Source organism: Scleropages formosus, chromosome 23 (genome assembly GCF_900964775.1).
Source record: "Scleropages formosus chromosome 23, fSclFor1.1, whole genome shotgun sequence".
Classification (NCBI taxonomy): Eukaryota; Metazoa; Chordata; class Actinopteri; order Osteoglossiformes; family Osteoglossidae; genus Scleropages; species Scleropages formosus.
The window spans coordinates 6,646,808-6,661,127 of record NC_041828.1 but is presented as its reverse complement, the minus strand read 5'-3'; the positions used below and the strand labels follow the sequence as shown (position 1 = coordinate 6,661,127).

The 14,320-nt window shown below is 50.0% G+C and overlaps 1 protein-coding gene across 1 annotated transcript in view; it reads right to left on the bottom strand.

The window, feature by feature from the left end:
• The window catches only part of thsd7aa (thrombospondin, type I, domain containing 7Aa), an 87,095-nt gene that overhangs the window by 36,290 nt on the left and 36,485 nt on the right, over positions 1-14,320 (bottom strand). Inside the window, exons 2-4 of the mRNA XM_029248344.1 lie at positions 10,420-11,257; positions 7,231-7,479; positions 4,005-4,180 (exon numbers count right to left, since the gene is read on the bottom strand). Coding sequence (XP_029104177.1) covers positions 4,005-4,180; positions 7,231-7,479; positions 10,420-11,257 — 1,263 coding nt within the window. The remainder of the gene's footprint in view (positions 1-4,004; positions 4,181-7,230; positions 7,480-10,419; positions 11,258-14,320) is intronic.

The window sequence follows — 14,320 nt, the reverse complement described above, 5'->3', positions numbered from 1 at the left end:
ACTGTCGACTGGAATACATTTTTTAACGCTATAACTATAGAAAATGACGATGAACTGTGAAGAATCTTTTAGGAATCGTATTAATTCTGTCCATTTACAGTACCTCCATTAATAACCATATATGCCTTTTCCTGAGCCTGTAGGTATTATTTTTCATTCAGGCTTTATAGTTTTCAGTGAATGAACTGTATGATTCAAATCATATTAGACTATTACTGTTAGCCACAACGAAACCTCTGAACTAATTGATACTGTGAGTCCTGAAGGTAGAAATGACGCAGATATAGAAGACGTAGAATTCTCCTTCCACAACACCTATCCTTGAGAGATAAAATAATTAATCAGCCACAAACACTAAATGTCAGAGAATTGAGGCAGGCAGCCAGCAAGGCTACACCCATCTGCTGCCTCCAGCCAGGTCCAGCTGAGCGTGAGCTGGTTAAGCCGACCGCACGCAGATGCACGCGTTTCGAAGGGCAAGGGGAAGGAGATGTTGACACCTGATGTAAAATGAAATCGCTAAAATAAATGAGCTTGTAGCTGACTAGAAGCCAAAATTATATTTTTCATGACCGATTTCCAAAAATGGTCGCTTGCAAATATAAGCAACTGCCACTAATCATACTCAAGCCGAACAGCTCTCCGGTTTGTTTCAGATCATTTATTTAAATATTTGCTTTGAGAAGCAACACCTATCTCTGCACTGAGCGGCCCACAATGCGAGAGTCATTTAGCGGTTTCTTCATCCTCGAAGAGCCTCATGGGCAGACGCAGCCACGCAGGCACAACTCCTTCATGTGTTCCAGGTTCTGTTCTGCCTCCAGATCCTCTGGGTCATCATCCCAGGATGCATTTGCCTAATTAGGACCCTCGAGGCAGGGCAATTCCTTACATTTTACCTCGCCTGCCAACCCTAAGACAGTCCCTGGCACTTAGAGAGAAGAAAGCCATCAAATCAGTGTACTGTTGCACTACTGCCAGTGGCTCAATATTCATCATGAGCATAAAGAATATGCTGAAACTGGTGAGGAACACAGTAACAGCATTACAGTCTACCACTTACAGCATTTTTGTCTCACACTGATAGCCAGCTTACCTAAAAATTCCATAGCCAACAGCCCCCTGTCCATCAATCAATCAATCAAACGAATGAACGAACGAAATTTCATGGAGCCTCTTTAAGTCCAAAGGGAAGGACACTGTATTGAAACGGTACATATCATAGCTCTCTTCCAGATGCACTGTAAAAGGCAAACGTTGCTCAAGCAACATTTTGGCATTCAAAACAGAAGCTATTGAAGCCAGTGGTAATCCTTGCATGATTGGAATGGAGATAAGAGGCTCAGAATCAATCTTCTTATGTATTCAAATGTAAATTAAACAATAACAGGCCTACATATGGAATGGTAATACCCTACATTACTCATCTTACTGCAAATAATGTAGTTCAATAAGCTGCAGTTACAAAATATAGCCGAATATAAAGCAATCTTAGCTCTGCACATACATATTTTATGAATAGAGGAAGTAGTTGATAGCTGGTGTTGTGTGTAAAACCGTTTGCTTATCAGTTTGTCATGCCGGACCTGTCTGGGGCAACCAGGCTGTATTCCATAATAGGACTCCTCATCGTTTGGAGAGGAAATTAGAAGTATGGAGAGAAAAGGACAAGAAAGGAAGGGAGATTTCTGGAGAGGCAACATGAAAATGGATGGAATTCGGAGAACAGTACTTGAAGTAGTAGCATTTGCATACAGATCAGAGAAACAGTTGGTTTTCTGATTGCATTGCATTCAATTATCTGCAATTAACCTGGTTGGAATGGATCTTCGCTCACTCAAGCACACAAACAGATTAACACAGCACGTTCACGCTGACGTACTTTACTGTGAAATCCAATTAAACTCAAGCGTGAGAACATTTGTTTTAATTATTAGGCTTTTATTATTTACCGTTCACTCACCAATTGAATTAACTGCGTGATTTTACAAAGAGGGCATTTTTTAAATAAATAATTCATGAAAAAAAAATCCCAGATCATTGTTAATAATAAAAGTTCCTTTTATTAAGGTACATTTTATTTTCTTCAAAGTTATGAATTTCTCCTTGTCCGCAGACGAGATCCTCTGGGTAACCGACAGCCAGAGGCTCCCTCCCGGCCTGTGTCTTAATAGCGCAGCACCGCTGCAGAGCTCCATAAAAGATTGTGAGTAAATGAGTGCTACTCCTAGAGCCCAGTGTTTTTCTGTATTGATTACAGCATGTTTACCTGTCTCCCCGCTACTGTTACTCTTACTTGTACTGTGTATGCTGCAGTACCACACCTAGGCTTCAAATGCTAGAACCAGATTGTAACAGTGTATAACGAGGCGTTCCCCAAGGATCTGTTCCAGGCCCCATTATGGTTCACTTTTCTTTTCTAAATTCACTCTCTGCAATATCATACTCCCACAGAACGAAGTTTCATTTTTTACCAGAACCGCAAATGTCAAAAAGGGCAGCAAAGTCTTTTGCTGCAGAGCTCCAAAACAACTGAACCACATTTTTGGCTGGGCTTTGTGAGTCGCATCTTGTCACTTACAGCTTTTACTGTGCATAGATGCCCCGTCACAGTCAGAGTGCCCATCACATCCAGCCCTCGAAACCGTTTCCAGGCATGGTTCTCCTCTGTCATCTGCCGTTCCAGTTCAGGGCCATACTCTCCTACTGTGCTGGCCGGTTGAGCTCATCCCCACACAGACAAAGTGGCATTCTGTCGCACATTGATAAGGATGAATATCCTCTTTCATGGCTGCAGGCTGACCACAGCCGGGCCTTTGATAACCACACGCTCTTTTCCCGGAATTACACCGCTACTGCACGCCTTTGAATTCTCTCATTCATATTTAATTTGACCAGATGTAACATGTGGTTCAGCATGAAGAAATCCCGGGCTTCCTTTTCTGACATGTTTATCACACCTCCTACTCGATGAGGTTGACACAACGTTTAGAACTATACAAGCGTTTAACGGTGGTGACCCTTCTGGGACTCAACTCTTACCGTTTTTGTTCTGACTTTTGTTCCCTAAGCATTATAGCACATATTTATTTGGGGGCGTGCTGAAGGAGTGGCTAGTGCCGAAGTCTCATGGCCCCTGGATGGTGCGATGGGATATGGGTTCAGGGCCTGCTCAGTGTGTATGGAGTGTTTCAAGTGAATTGGTGACTCTGAATTGCCCTTCTGATGTTTGTGTGCGCTAAACCGATCTCGTGCTGATGGCTGAAATATTAAAGGCAGTTTAGTGCAGTGTACATAACACGGTGAGTTACCTTGGCTGAAGGTGAGAGTTAGTTACTTATTAGTAATCATTGTACATTACTTTAATAAAAGGGATCCGCTAAGTGAACCAGTGTAAATACACGGACAAAATTTTTAAAATGAGCTTACTATCTGTACATTTGGAAGCAGGTTTACCATTCTACTGAATTACTGGGGTAAAAAAACTCCAGTGAAATGGACATTTCACTTTTGCACTTCATTTTACCCCAGCTTACACCCATGTTCCTCTCTTCATCGATGTATTAGCAGTCATCTCCGTTTCCCCATGTTTAGTCCATCACTCCCGAGAAATGTCACCAGCCACCTACGCTCGCTAAGCACTTGTTTATGGTGAAGTGCAACATGACAGGCTTGACTTGACAGATACAGGCACTTTTTTTCCTTTAAAGGCATCCAGCCATCCATCAGTGAGAATGAAGGACAATCACAGTTTGTACTGAGGCTGATCTCAATACATTTCCATAAATCACCGCACCTGCACAGCGGTCCTTATCGGATTGGACCGTGTAAAGATGCTGGTGACTGTTCGTGAGGGCAAACATTCAGTGACACTCCATAAGGAAGTTTGAGCGTCGGCAAGCAGAATCATGGCAGCACCTGCAGTGTCAACGAAGTGCTGCCAAAGAAATACTCACGAAACATCAGGCCCAAAGTCAATATGGAAGAAACATCAACTCAGCTACCTTCTTTGACTGCGCCGAGGGAGGGGGGCGGGTCGATGTTCGTCTGGACGCAGAACACCTCCCTGCTCTGGACCCCGCCACCACACAAACCCGTCTGGTTGCCACGGCGCCGGTCCTGCTGACTCAGCAGTGTGTCCACCCTGCACTCGGTCCACTCGGTGGTCTTCCAGGTGTACCTGTAGGGGATAGAGAGGGGTGCTGAAGAAAGACGTGTCCAACACAAGTGCAACGGGGTGCCGCCTCACCTCGCGCTCCTGTGACTTGGTTCGTTCTGACTCGTGCATCAAACCAAGAACTCATTCATCCTGTTGTTTCTACTATTTTGAATGCATTTATTTCACTACTATTAAAGTTACTAATATTGCAATTTATTACTGAATCTGGAGCAGAAACATATCAGAAACCAAGTCTGAGCTTTGCTCCCGAGAGTGAGTATTCCTCAAAACCAGTTCAGTATGACACAACTGCTTTGAGGGGGGCACGGCGGTGCGGTGGCGCAGTGGGTTGGCCCGGGTCCTGCTCTCCGGGGGTTCTGGGGTTTGAGTCCCGCTCGGGGTGCCTTGTGATAGACTGGCGTCCAGTCCTGGGTGTGTCTCCTCCCCCTCCAGCCTTTCGCCCTGTGTTGCCGGATTAGGATTCGTGACCCCCGTATGCGACAAGCAGTTTCAGACGATAGGTGTGACGTCTGCTTTGAGAGCATCATCCACCTTTTTCATTCTTACGCCTTTTCAGAACCCGTACACATCAGCTGCATGAAAAATGAAAATGATGCAGAGGGTGACCAGGAGGCAAAGCTTCCTGTTTTGCATATTTTGGTTACAAAAAGGAAAATGGGAGCAAATATTTTAGGATGATGAGCAAATTAAGGGCCTGTCTTGTTGCTTCATCTACCATATAACTGCATGCATTTTTCATCGCACTCATAGCACACTAACGCAGACTGCCCACAGCAAACGGCATCGGCGCCCGATTACTGGAGCCCGTAAACATACAACCAACGTACTTAACTGCCATGAATAACTCATGAAAGAGCATAAGCCAAAAATCCTTTTAAGATTTTAAAATATTTTTTAGGATGTCCGCCTCTAAAACCGTCACTTTCGATACAGGCTGTGCTTACGTACAACGCCGTTCTTGTAGAAACACACATTTTTAAGGAGAAAATTACACTTTCAAGTAACCTAAGGGGGTCAGCATTGTTTTTCTCAGTTTTAAAATACGTCCACGTGTTAATGAAAGGTTAACAGTCTCGTTTAATTAATTATAAGCAACACGGATGATACGCAGAGGAGGAACGAGCAAAATCCCATCGCTTCTGCTTTCGTGATTCATCTGCAGCGTTCAGAGTAAATGAAACCGCATTATTTATTCAGACTCCTCCGCGGGAATATAGCGCCGGCTTTCAACGGCTTTAATGCGGATTCACATTTTACAAAAAGCAGGCTTTTCAGGAATGTCGTGCGGGCTAAGCGATTCTTGCAGAAGTCGAAGGGCGAGCGGAGGCGAGGCTACGCGTTTGGGGCAGACTCGAACCAGGGTGGGAATCGGGCGTTCGAGGGGTATGTCTGGCAACCCCGTGGCAGGACATCAATCGCCGTAGCATCTAGAATCAAAGAGGCCTCCTTGGCTCTTCCCTCATTTCGCATTCATGAGGGCGGGCTCCGTCGGCTCCTGCGCAGCTAGCCGCGTTAGGCCGACGGGCCCCGGGGGGACCGGACCAGAGCGCGTCGGCACGGTTCGGGCCGGAGGGGGATCGGCAGATGCTCTGACAGAAGGCTCTCTTTGCGGCGCTACAGAGGTTTTGCTGCCTGGGTGCCATCTACCCGTTGCAACAGCAAACAGACAAGTGTGTGTGAATTATAAATAAAATGCACGGCGAGACATGCGCGCGGTGACAGTTTTGCTCCCGGGGCCCTTATCATTATTTCGTCGTTTCGTCGACGCTTTAATCCAAAGCGCATAAACAATGTGACTGATAGAGCGGGATTTTTTTTTTTTTTTTTTTTTTATTGGTTCCAGGACGAGGACTCGTAAGTGCCGTAGCGAGCGATGCTTTGCGCGTGGCTAATTAGCGAGGCCTTGTCACGAGCGACTCTAAGCGGTGAGGAACAGACGGAGCGAGAGCGAAGGGGGACGGGGCTGTGAGCGGCACTGCCTTCCTGGTGCTATTTCTAGGACACGTCGGATGAGCGCCCCCAGCTCGACTTGCGCTCAGACGGCTCTCCACCGGTCGCCTGTCTACAGCTGGCGGGGGTCCGGCGCCGGGCGCTTTCATCTTCGCCTCACCCCTTCTGTTCTCACCCGCGTCTGACACTGCAGGATCCCCCCTGTGCCCGCTGCTCGCTCCATGACACCGAATCATCTCGCTGCTCTTGTTTTCTGTTCCTATTCCTGCAGACCGTACAGCATTAATGTCAAACTGCGCGCCCCGATCTCGCTGACAGATCGGAGACCAAAAATAATGCGGCATAAATAATGGTGCGGCTTTTTTATTCCGATTTTATTTCGGGTAACGTTTAATCAGCTGAAACGTGTCGCTTTCCTTTGCGCTGCGGAACACGGTCGCTCCGTCCGTATTTTCGGCGAGTCCGACGCGTTTGGAATCCTGGCATTTTTGCTGTGTAAAGTCACGTATACATTTCCATAGGGAGAGTTACAGTTAACGGAGGGTGCGGTGGCGCAGTGGGTTGGACCAGGTCCTGCTCTCCGGTGGGTCTGGGGTTCGAGTCCCTCTTGGGGTGCCTTGCAATGGGCTTGTGTCCCCTCCCCCTTCGGCCTTATGCCCTGCATTGCCGGGTTAGGCTCTGGCTCCCTGCGACCCCGTATGGAACAAGCGGTTCAGACTGTGTGTGTTGCAGTTACCTGGGCTAACAACGCTTAAAGGTAAAACAGCACAGCCCTTAAGTTACAAATGCATTAAATTTCACATTTATCTGACACTTTTTGCAGAAGCAATTTACAGTATTAGTCAACCTACATTTATTTACCCCTTCATGCAGCTGGGTTAGGTTACTGGAGGAATTTTAGGGTAAATACCTCCCTTAGGGGTACTAGAGCCAGAGGTGTGGATCAAACCTGCAACCTTTGGGTCCAAAGGCAACAGCTCTAATCACTACACCACCAGCTGTCCCAAAAGCTTAGAATTAAAATTAAAGCATGTTAACATCAGTGAAGGGAATGTCGGTGTAGTTAGCTGCGCAGCGGTACCGTGACGCGTCCCACTTACATGGCACATGGCAGCACACCCTCTCCCTGGGGGGCGCAGGCCTCCGTCTCCTCCAGATGTGGACAAAGTGCACCTCCACCCACAGGAAACTGCTGCACCTGCCGGGCGCGGGATCGCGACCCCTTAGGGCCATTGAGGTCGTAGCACTTCTTGGAGCAGGGCCCCCACTGGGACCATTCGGTCACCTCGCAATCCCTGGGGACGAGGCACGACTGGAAGGCCACGGGGAGGGTCTCCTGGGAGCACAGGCTGCAAAAGAGAATGACCGCCAGTCAAGCATCACCAGGCGCCACAGCACAGCACCCTATCGGTCAGCCGGTTTGTGTCATCAGTGGTTTAGAGAAAGCGATGCAGGGGCTGGGTGGCTTTAGGGCGGCGGGGAGGAACGCTCTCGTTCTGGCCTGCGCCAGGACACCGCTCATTATAAACACAGCGACTGAGTTTTTCCAATTTGGAAAACAGTGCAGCAGAGCAATCAGAACCCTTTGATGAAGCGGCGCTGTAAACACTGGCGGTCCGGACTCCTCGAATAACCAGCAATTTCACAGGGCACCACTGCAAATGTACAATCATCTGTCTTTTTGTCTCGCTTCCTGTTCATCCCGCAGCCCCCACCGCGCCTCGTACGCTATTAGGGGTAATTACACAGCATCTCCGTTCCAGCCCTCCCCCGCCACCCACAGCTCCTCCAGAAACCTCTGTTCCGCCGTCTGGAAGCCCTCAGAGCTCCCCCTCAAAACAAATAAACACAGTCCTGCGTGGAGCTGCGTCCTCCTTCAAGGTTCATCGGCATGTCGCGAGCCCAAGCGCGGCGGTGCCTGGGAAAGGGCCGAGGACATCTACCGTTCCATACTGGAGTCGCGCATAATTGAGGGGAAACGTGGTATTAATCTTGCATGGGATGCATATCACAAAGCGTTTCAAGGCATGCTCCTGATCGCGGTTGCGCTATTAGGACAACGTGTGTGTGTGTGTGTGCAGCTCCGATCGGCAGACACCACTAACACATCCAAGACACCCACTTTTGGTGGTTTTGATCATGTGTGGGTCCTCGGTTTCCCTCTGGGGCTAATGCAGTTTTCATTCATTCATTCATTCATTGCTCACTATTTCATGGAAGACAATTCAGCAACACTTTCCAGAAGAAAGATGCACATTTCAGCGAGAGGACATTTTTCACCATCTACCTCAGTGTGCTCAGTGAAGACCTTCCTCTACAAGATTGTAGAATGTTTGATAGATGCTGGTCATCTCTGGTGGGGGGGGTAATAAAAAGGTCAGTGATCAGGTGTGGGTGGAACTCGTATCAATGACCGGTCCTGCAGGTGACCGAGGATGACCGTCGCAGCATCTCTTCCCTACGACCTTCTTTTCTTGAGCTTTGCGTCAGTTTGGCGAAACGTTCCCACTCATCCCTGGTTTGGTGCCTCTTGTCTTCCATTTCCCCCAAGGCATGATGGGATATCCTCACACATTGCCACTCTCAGGAATGGACTCAGTGTAGCTCTTACAGGTGGGGTCAGCTCATTTTTTACGGATAACCGTGGTAATGCTGAGTCTTAATAACTTTTTGCATGCATAGTCAACGTGCAATGAACATTTCAGCACAGAACAAAATATTTCTCTCTTTAGCTCATGCTTTTCTCCAAAGCGACTTACAATGATTTACCCATTTACAGAGTGGCCCACGTTATGGCAATCACAGTTCTAGCACAAGTGAGGTGTAAATCACCTGTGTGGGACTCTTGGGCTGCTACAAAACAAGAATCGCTAATGAGAGAAAAGGCAGGTTAACGGAGATTCAACTTCAGAAATGTTTCCGCACACGTCTCCGAGTGGCTAAATTATCTGAAAATAAACAAAAAAAAAAGCCAGATTTTTTTTTTTTTTATTTAAAAAACACATTTTGGCGCATAAGAGGCTTCCTCATGGGTTTGACGGCAGCATTTGTAAGAAACTCGGGCGAAAATAAAACGCTTGAACACAGAGATTTTAGGAAATTATTGCATGTTAAAGTAGAGGTGCCGGGTGTATAATATCGAACGAAACAAATGAACATTTTCATTCGGGTATTAAAGGCGAACCCCCCCCCCCCCCCCGCCCCCGCTGTGCGTTTTACAGACTGACGCGGCTGCTGTCGTGGAACGAGAATAATTACGTGTTCCAGAAGCTGACCTACATGGCAGAGTGTCCCCGCGCCAGTGAGGACCTGGAAGCTCATGGCTGCACGTGGACCCATGCCCAGGAACCTGCAGCAGGACACGGCACCTCCCTTGACTTCATCAACAACCTCTCTGTGAAGCTCAGCCCAGTGCGATCGCTTCCAATGCTCGTGTATGTGAGTCTTTCGTCCCATTACACAGAAAAAGCTCATAAATAATGGAGAGCGCATGGAAATCCCTTTAATCAAGGGCCTTCGGAATAGAACCCATTGTGGAAATGTGGACCCTCGTAGGTAACAGGGCAGCGGGTGGCGTAGTGACTAAATCCACTGATTTACAGGTGAAAGAACACAGGTTCTAATCCCACCCCTGGCTCTAGTACCCTTGATGAAGGTTCTTAACCTGAACTGATACAGTGAAAATTACCCTGCTGTGCAAGTGAGTAAATCCTTATAAATTGCTATATAAATAAATCAGCTGACTAAATATCACAATGTAACAAAATTTCTGTTAGTTCATACTTTATGTCAGTTTTTAGAAAAGTATTCCATATTCTTGAACTTAGCATGCCTTGTGATGGACTGGCGTCCTGTCCTGGGTGTGTCCCCTCCCCCTCCAGCCCTAAGCCCTGTGCTGCCGGGTTAGGCTCCGGTTCACCGCCACCCCACTTGGGACAAGCGGTTTCAGTCAATGTGTGTGTGTCTGTGTGTGAAATTAGCAAATTTTGGTGAATTTTGGCACCAAATATTCCAGTACCTTTAAGGGCCTGATGCTTTCTAGAATGTTCTAGTGCCTTCTAGGATCTTCCAATGGCTTCAAGATTCTGTGCTTAAAAATTGCACTCTAGAAGAACTAGTTGTATTTTTGTTATCAGTAAACTTTAATCATAACCAATGCGAAAATGGACATAACTAAGCACTTTGAAAAATCTTGTTACAGTGTACAATTAATGCAATGCCAGTGTGAGCGTTAGCAGTAATTAATAAGGGGACGTGAAGGGTGTGGGGGGGAGACAGGCGGGGCTCACCTGAGTTCTGCAGGCGCTCCGTTCCTGTGCGTGCACGTCACCTCCCGAGTCTGGTAGCCCACCTGCAGATCGAAGAACTTGCTCTCCAGGCGGTTCTGCCGGTTGCGGTTGCGCTTCTTCTTGATGAGCTCACGGGCCTCGGGGTCCTTGACGCGACCCTTCTCGCGGTTACGCTCCTTGTTCTTCCTGCGCCGGGCCTGGCGGGCGGAGCGCATGTGGGGCAGCGCACAGTCGGCCCAGGGACCCACCTTCAGGCTGTAGAAGCTCTCCTCTCCCTGGCAGTCGCCCGGCAGGCACGTCTGGAACTCGGTGAGGTTGGGGCAGGCAGAGCCTCCAAAGAGGGGCGGGGCCAGCACGGCGCGGGTGCGGGTACGCAGGCCCACGCCACACGACTTGGAACAGGTGCTCCAGGGAGCGAAGGCGGAGACGACGCAGTCGCGCGGGCAGGGGATGAGGCACGCCTGTTCCAGCCGCGGTTTCGGCTCAAAGTACTCGCAGATGACGTCGTCGGCAGGGGCGCCATCCGCCTTCTGCACGCAGGACACCTCCCTGGTCTGCAGGCCCTCCTCGCCGCGGACGCAGCCCGCCGTCCGGCCACCCGCAGGGGCCGAGGCACGCGCCAGCACCGGGGCGCACTCGCTCCAGGGCCCGCGCTGCCAGTCGTACAGCTCCCGGTGCCAGTCGCACACGCGGAAGCAGCTCTGCTGGTTGTCGGGCCGCTCCGCCTGCGGGCAGTTGGTGTGCAGCGTGGTCCATCCGTCCACGTGGGCGCACCACACGGCGCGGCTCTGTCGACCCCCGGGGCCACACTCGCTGCCCATGCACCGGCCCCATGGACCTGCGAAGCAAAGGTCAGAGAGGTCATGTGAGATCTGAACAAAGAGACTCCATCAGGCCACAAAGCAGCATCGCAGTGGTTAGGGCCAGCAGGTGGCGTAGTGGTTAGAGCACGTGAAGGACCGGGTGTGAATGCCACCTTCTAGTGCTCTCGTACCAACTGATCCAGTAAAAAAAACTACCCTGGTGCACAGATAGGTAAATAACCGTAAGGTGCTTACATTTTTTTATTTAGCAGACATCTTTCTCCAAAGCGACTTCCAATGAACTCTATGTAGTGTTATCAGCCCACACACCTTATTCACCGCGGTGACTTACACTGCTAGATATACTACTTACAGTGGGTCACTCATCCATACATTAGTGGAACACACTCTCTCTGACACTCACACACTATGGGTGAACAGCACGTATTTGGAGTGTGGGAGGAAACCAGAGCACCAGCAGGAAATACACACTGATAGGGGGAGAACATGCGAACTCCACGCAGACTGAACAGGGATCAAACCCATGTTCTCTTGCACGATCCAGATGCTATGAGACAGCAGCGCTACTTGCTGTACCATCATCCCCATATCGCTTAGCATTGCAAGTCACACACACACACACACACACACACACACACACACACACACACACACACACACACATTTTCAGAACCGCTTGTCCCGTACGGGGTCACGGGGAACCGGAGCCTACCCGGCAACACAGGGCGTAAGGCCTGAGGGGGAAGGGGACACACCCAGGACGGGACGCCAGTCCGTCGCAAGGTACCCCAAGCGGGACTCGAACCCCAGACCCACCGGACAGCAGGACTGCGGCCCAACCCACTGCGCCACCGCACCCCCTGCATTGCAAGTCACCCTGTATAAAATTGTCAGCAAAATGAGTAAATGTAAGGTCTTTTATGAAAATACTGCTTTTGTTCCATTTAATAAACGGGTAACTCGAGAGATTGTGGTTATACATGGTGGGTGTGTATTGTGGTTTTCTGCTCCTTTCTGCGTCGCCACTTTTCCTGCATGCACACTTGCATCCGCAGCCACGTCCCAAAAAATTTATCTCATCCCAAAAGACAGATCCTGCCACTTCAGCTCCTCTTTTCCTCGGGCAGTACCGCTAGAAACACGACAGCGTAGAGCGCCCCGTTCAGCCTTGATGGTTTTATTAGGGGACGCTGATCCATGTTGCAGGCTCTCTGTGGAGGTTAGCATGGATCACAGAACCGGCTCCTCTGGCCCACGCCGTGAGCAGCTGGGGGGTCGAGGCCCCCGTCTTACACGCGTACGGGCAGCTGGGTCACGGCAATAACTGACCGATGATTCAAAACGACTCGAACCTTAAGCTTTTCGGCTGTGTCTCCTGGAAAAAGCTCCGGATTCTTTAATTCTTCTTGAATTTCACCCATGTCAATAGAGCACAAAGCGCAGCCACTGACCAAGAGGTTTTTTATTAAACACTCATACTTAGCAGATGCCTTTGTCCACAGTGGATTATGGTATGAGATACAGTATATAGGGGGGTGCGGTGGCGCAGTGGGTTGGACCGCAGTCCTACTCTCCGGTGGGTCTGGGGTTCGAGTCCCGCTTGGGGTGCCTTGTGACGGACTGGCGTCCCGTCCTGGGTGTGTCCCCTTCCCCCTCTGGCCTTACGCCCTGTGTTGCCGGGTAGGCTCCGGTTCCCTGTGACCCCGTAAGGGACAAGCGGTTCTGAAAATGTGTGTGTGTGTGATACAGTATATATACACACACACACTCCTACAGAGGCAATATGGATAGGGTGGGTAAGTCACCTGAAACACACATCTTTGTACCGTGGGAGGAAACCAGAGCTCCTGGGGGAAACCCACGCAAACCCCAGTGCCGTCATTCTACACAGACAGAGTAAGCAGGATTTAAACCCACGTCTGAACCCGCAGCCAAGAAGACGCGAGGTTCCAACTCTACCCGTCGCGCTTCCTTCTTGAACTATTCGCGCCGCCGCCGCACCCTTTGCTTTTCCACAACCGCTCGCTGCGTATTTCGGGATGAATCTCACGGCCCGGAGCTCCGAAACCGGACCCGTATCTGCTTCAGACGTGCACGAAGGCTTGAAATTGCCATGCTTCTGCAACGGCGGGCGAAACATCTCGGTCTTCAATAGCTGAGGATCGGCTGGTAGCGGCTGAGGCCGCATCAGAGGCCGCGTTACACGCGGAACGTGCCGCGGTAGTAGAGTCACGAGGCTCATGGGCGGTACGCCGCGTTGCAACTACATGAATGAAGAGGCGGGAGGACCGTTCCGGAGCCGGGTGCGCGGGGGGGCGGGGGAGGGACGCCGGCCATTTTCAACAGCGGCTATAGATCCATTCAGCGAAAAAGCAAGTTGAAGCGATAAAAATGTCAACTGATAAACCAACAGGCAGAATTAGCCCACGTCTGCAAGCAGAGCAGACGGGTCGATGGGGATCAATAGCGCTCCCAAGAAGCTGCCGAGACGCGGCCGCGCTCCGACACCCTCGCGCGCGCGTGCACGCGCAGAGCCGTGGGACGGGGCCCGCCGCGCGGCCTACGGTCGCCGTCCGACGAACGGCGGGTTATTGTTTTCGAGCAGCGCAACACATTCGTCTTCCTCCCTCGGCGCGCGGCGCCCGACACGATGATGATGGAGCCATTTTGCAATAATGGAGCTTTTCAAAATATCTATTGTTTGATTACAGAGCTCAAAAAGAGGGATGTTCAGCTGTGCGAAACACTAGCGGGAGGTTCGCTTTGTGCTCTATAATGGCTCTCTGTCATCTAAAGAGGAGGGAGTTTAACATAATTGCTGCATGCTGCATATATAACCATAACAATCGAGGCGACCCGGGGCGGGGCATTCACACTGCGCCACGTGACTCTCGGCAGGTGTTCCGCATCGCTTAGATTATGACAGCGTGACGTGGTTATTCACAGAGCAGCGGCAATGGAAAAGAAGCAGGCCCGCGAACTGGCCGCCACCCCCTCCCGGAATCGATCTGAGCCACGACCCGAGGCCAGACAGCCTGGCCAAATAGCAGGTGTATGAGTGTGTGGGTGTGTGTGTG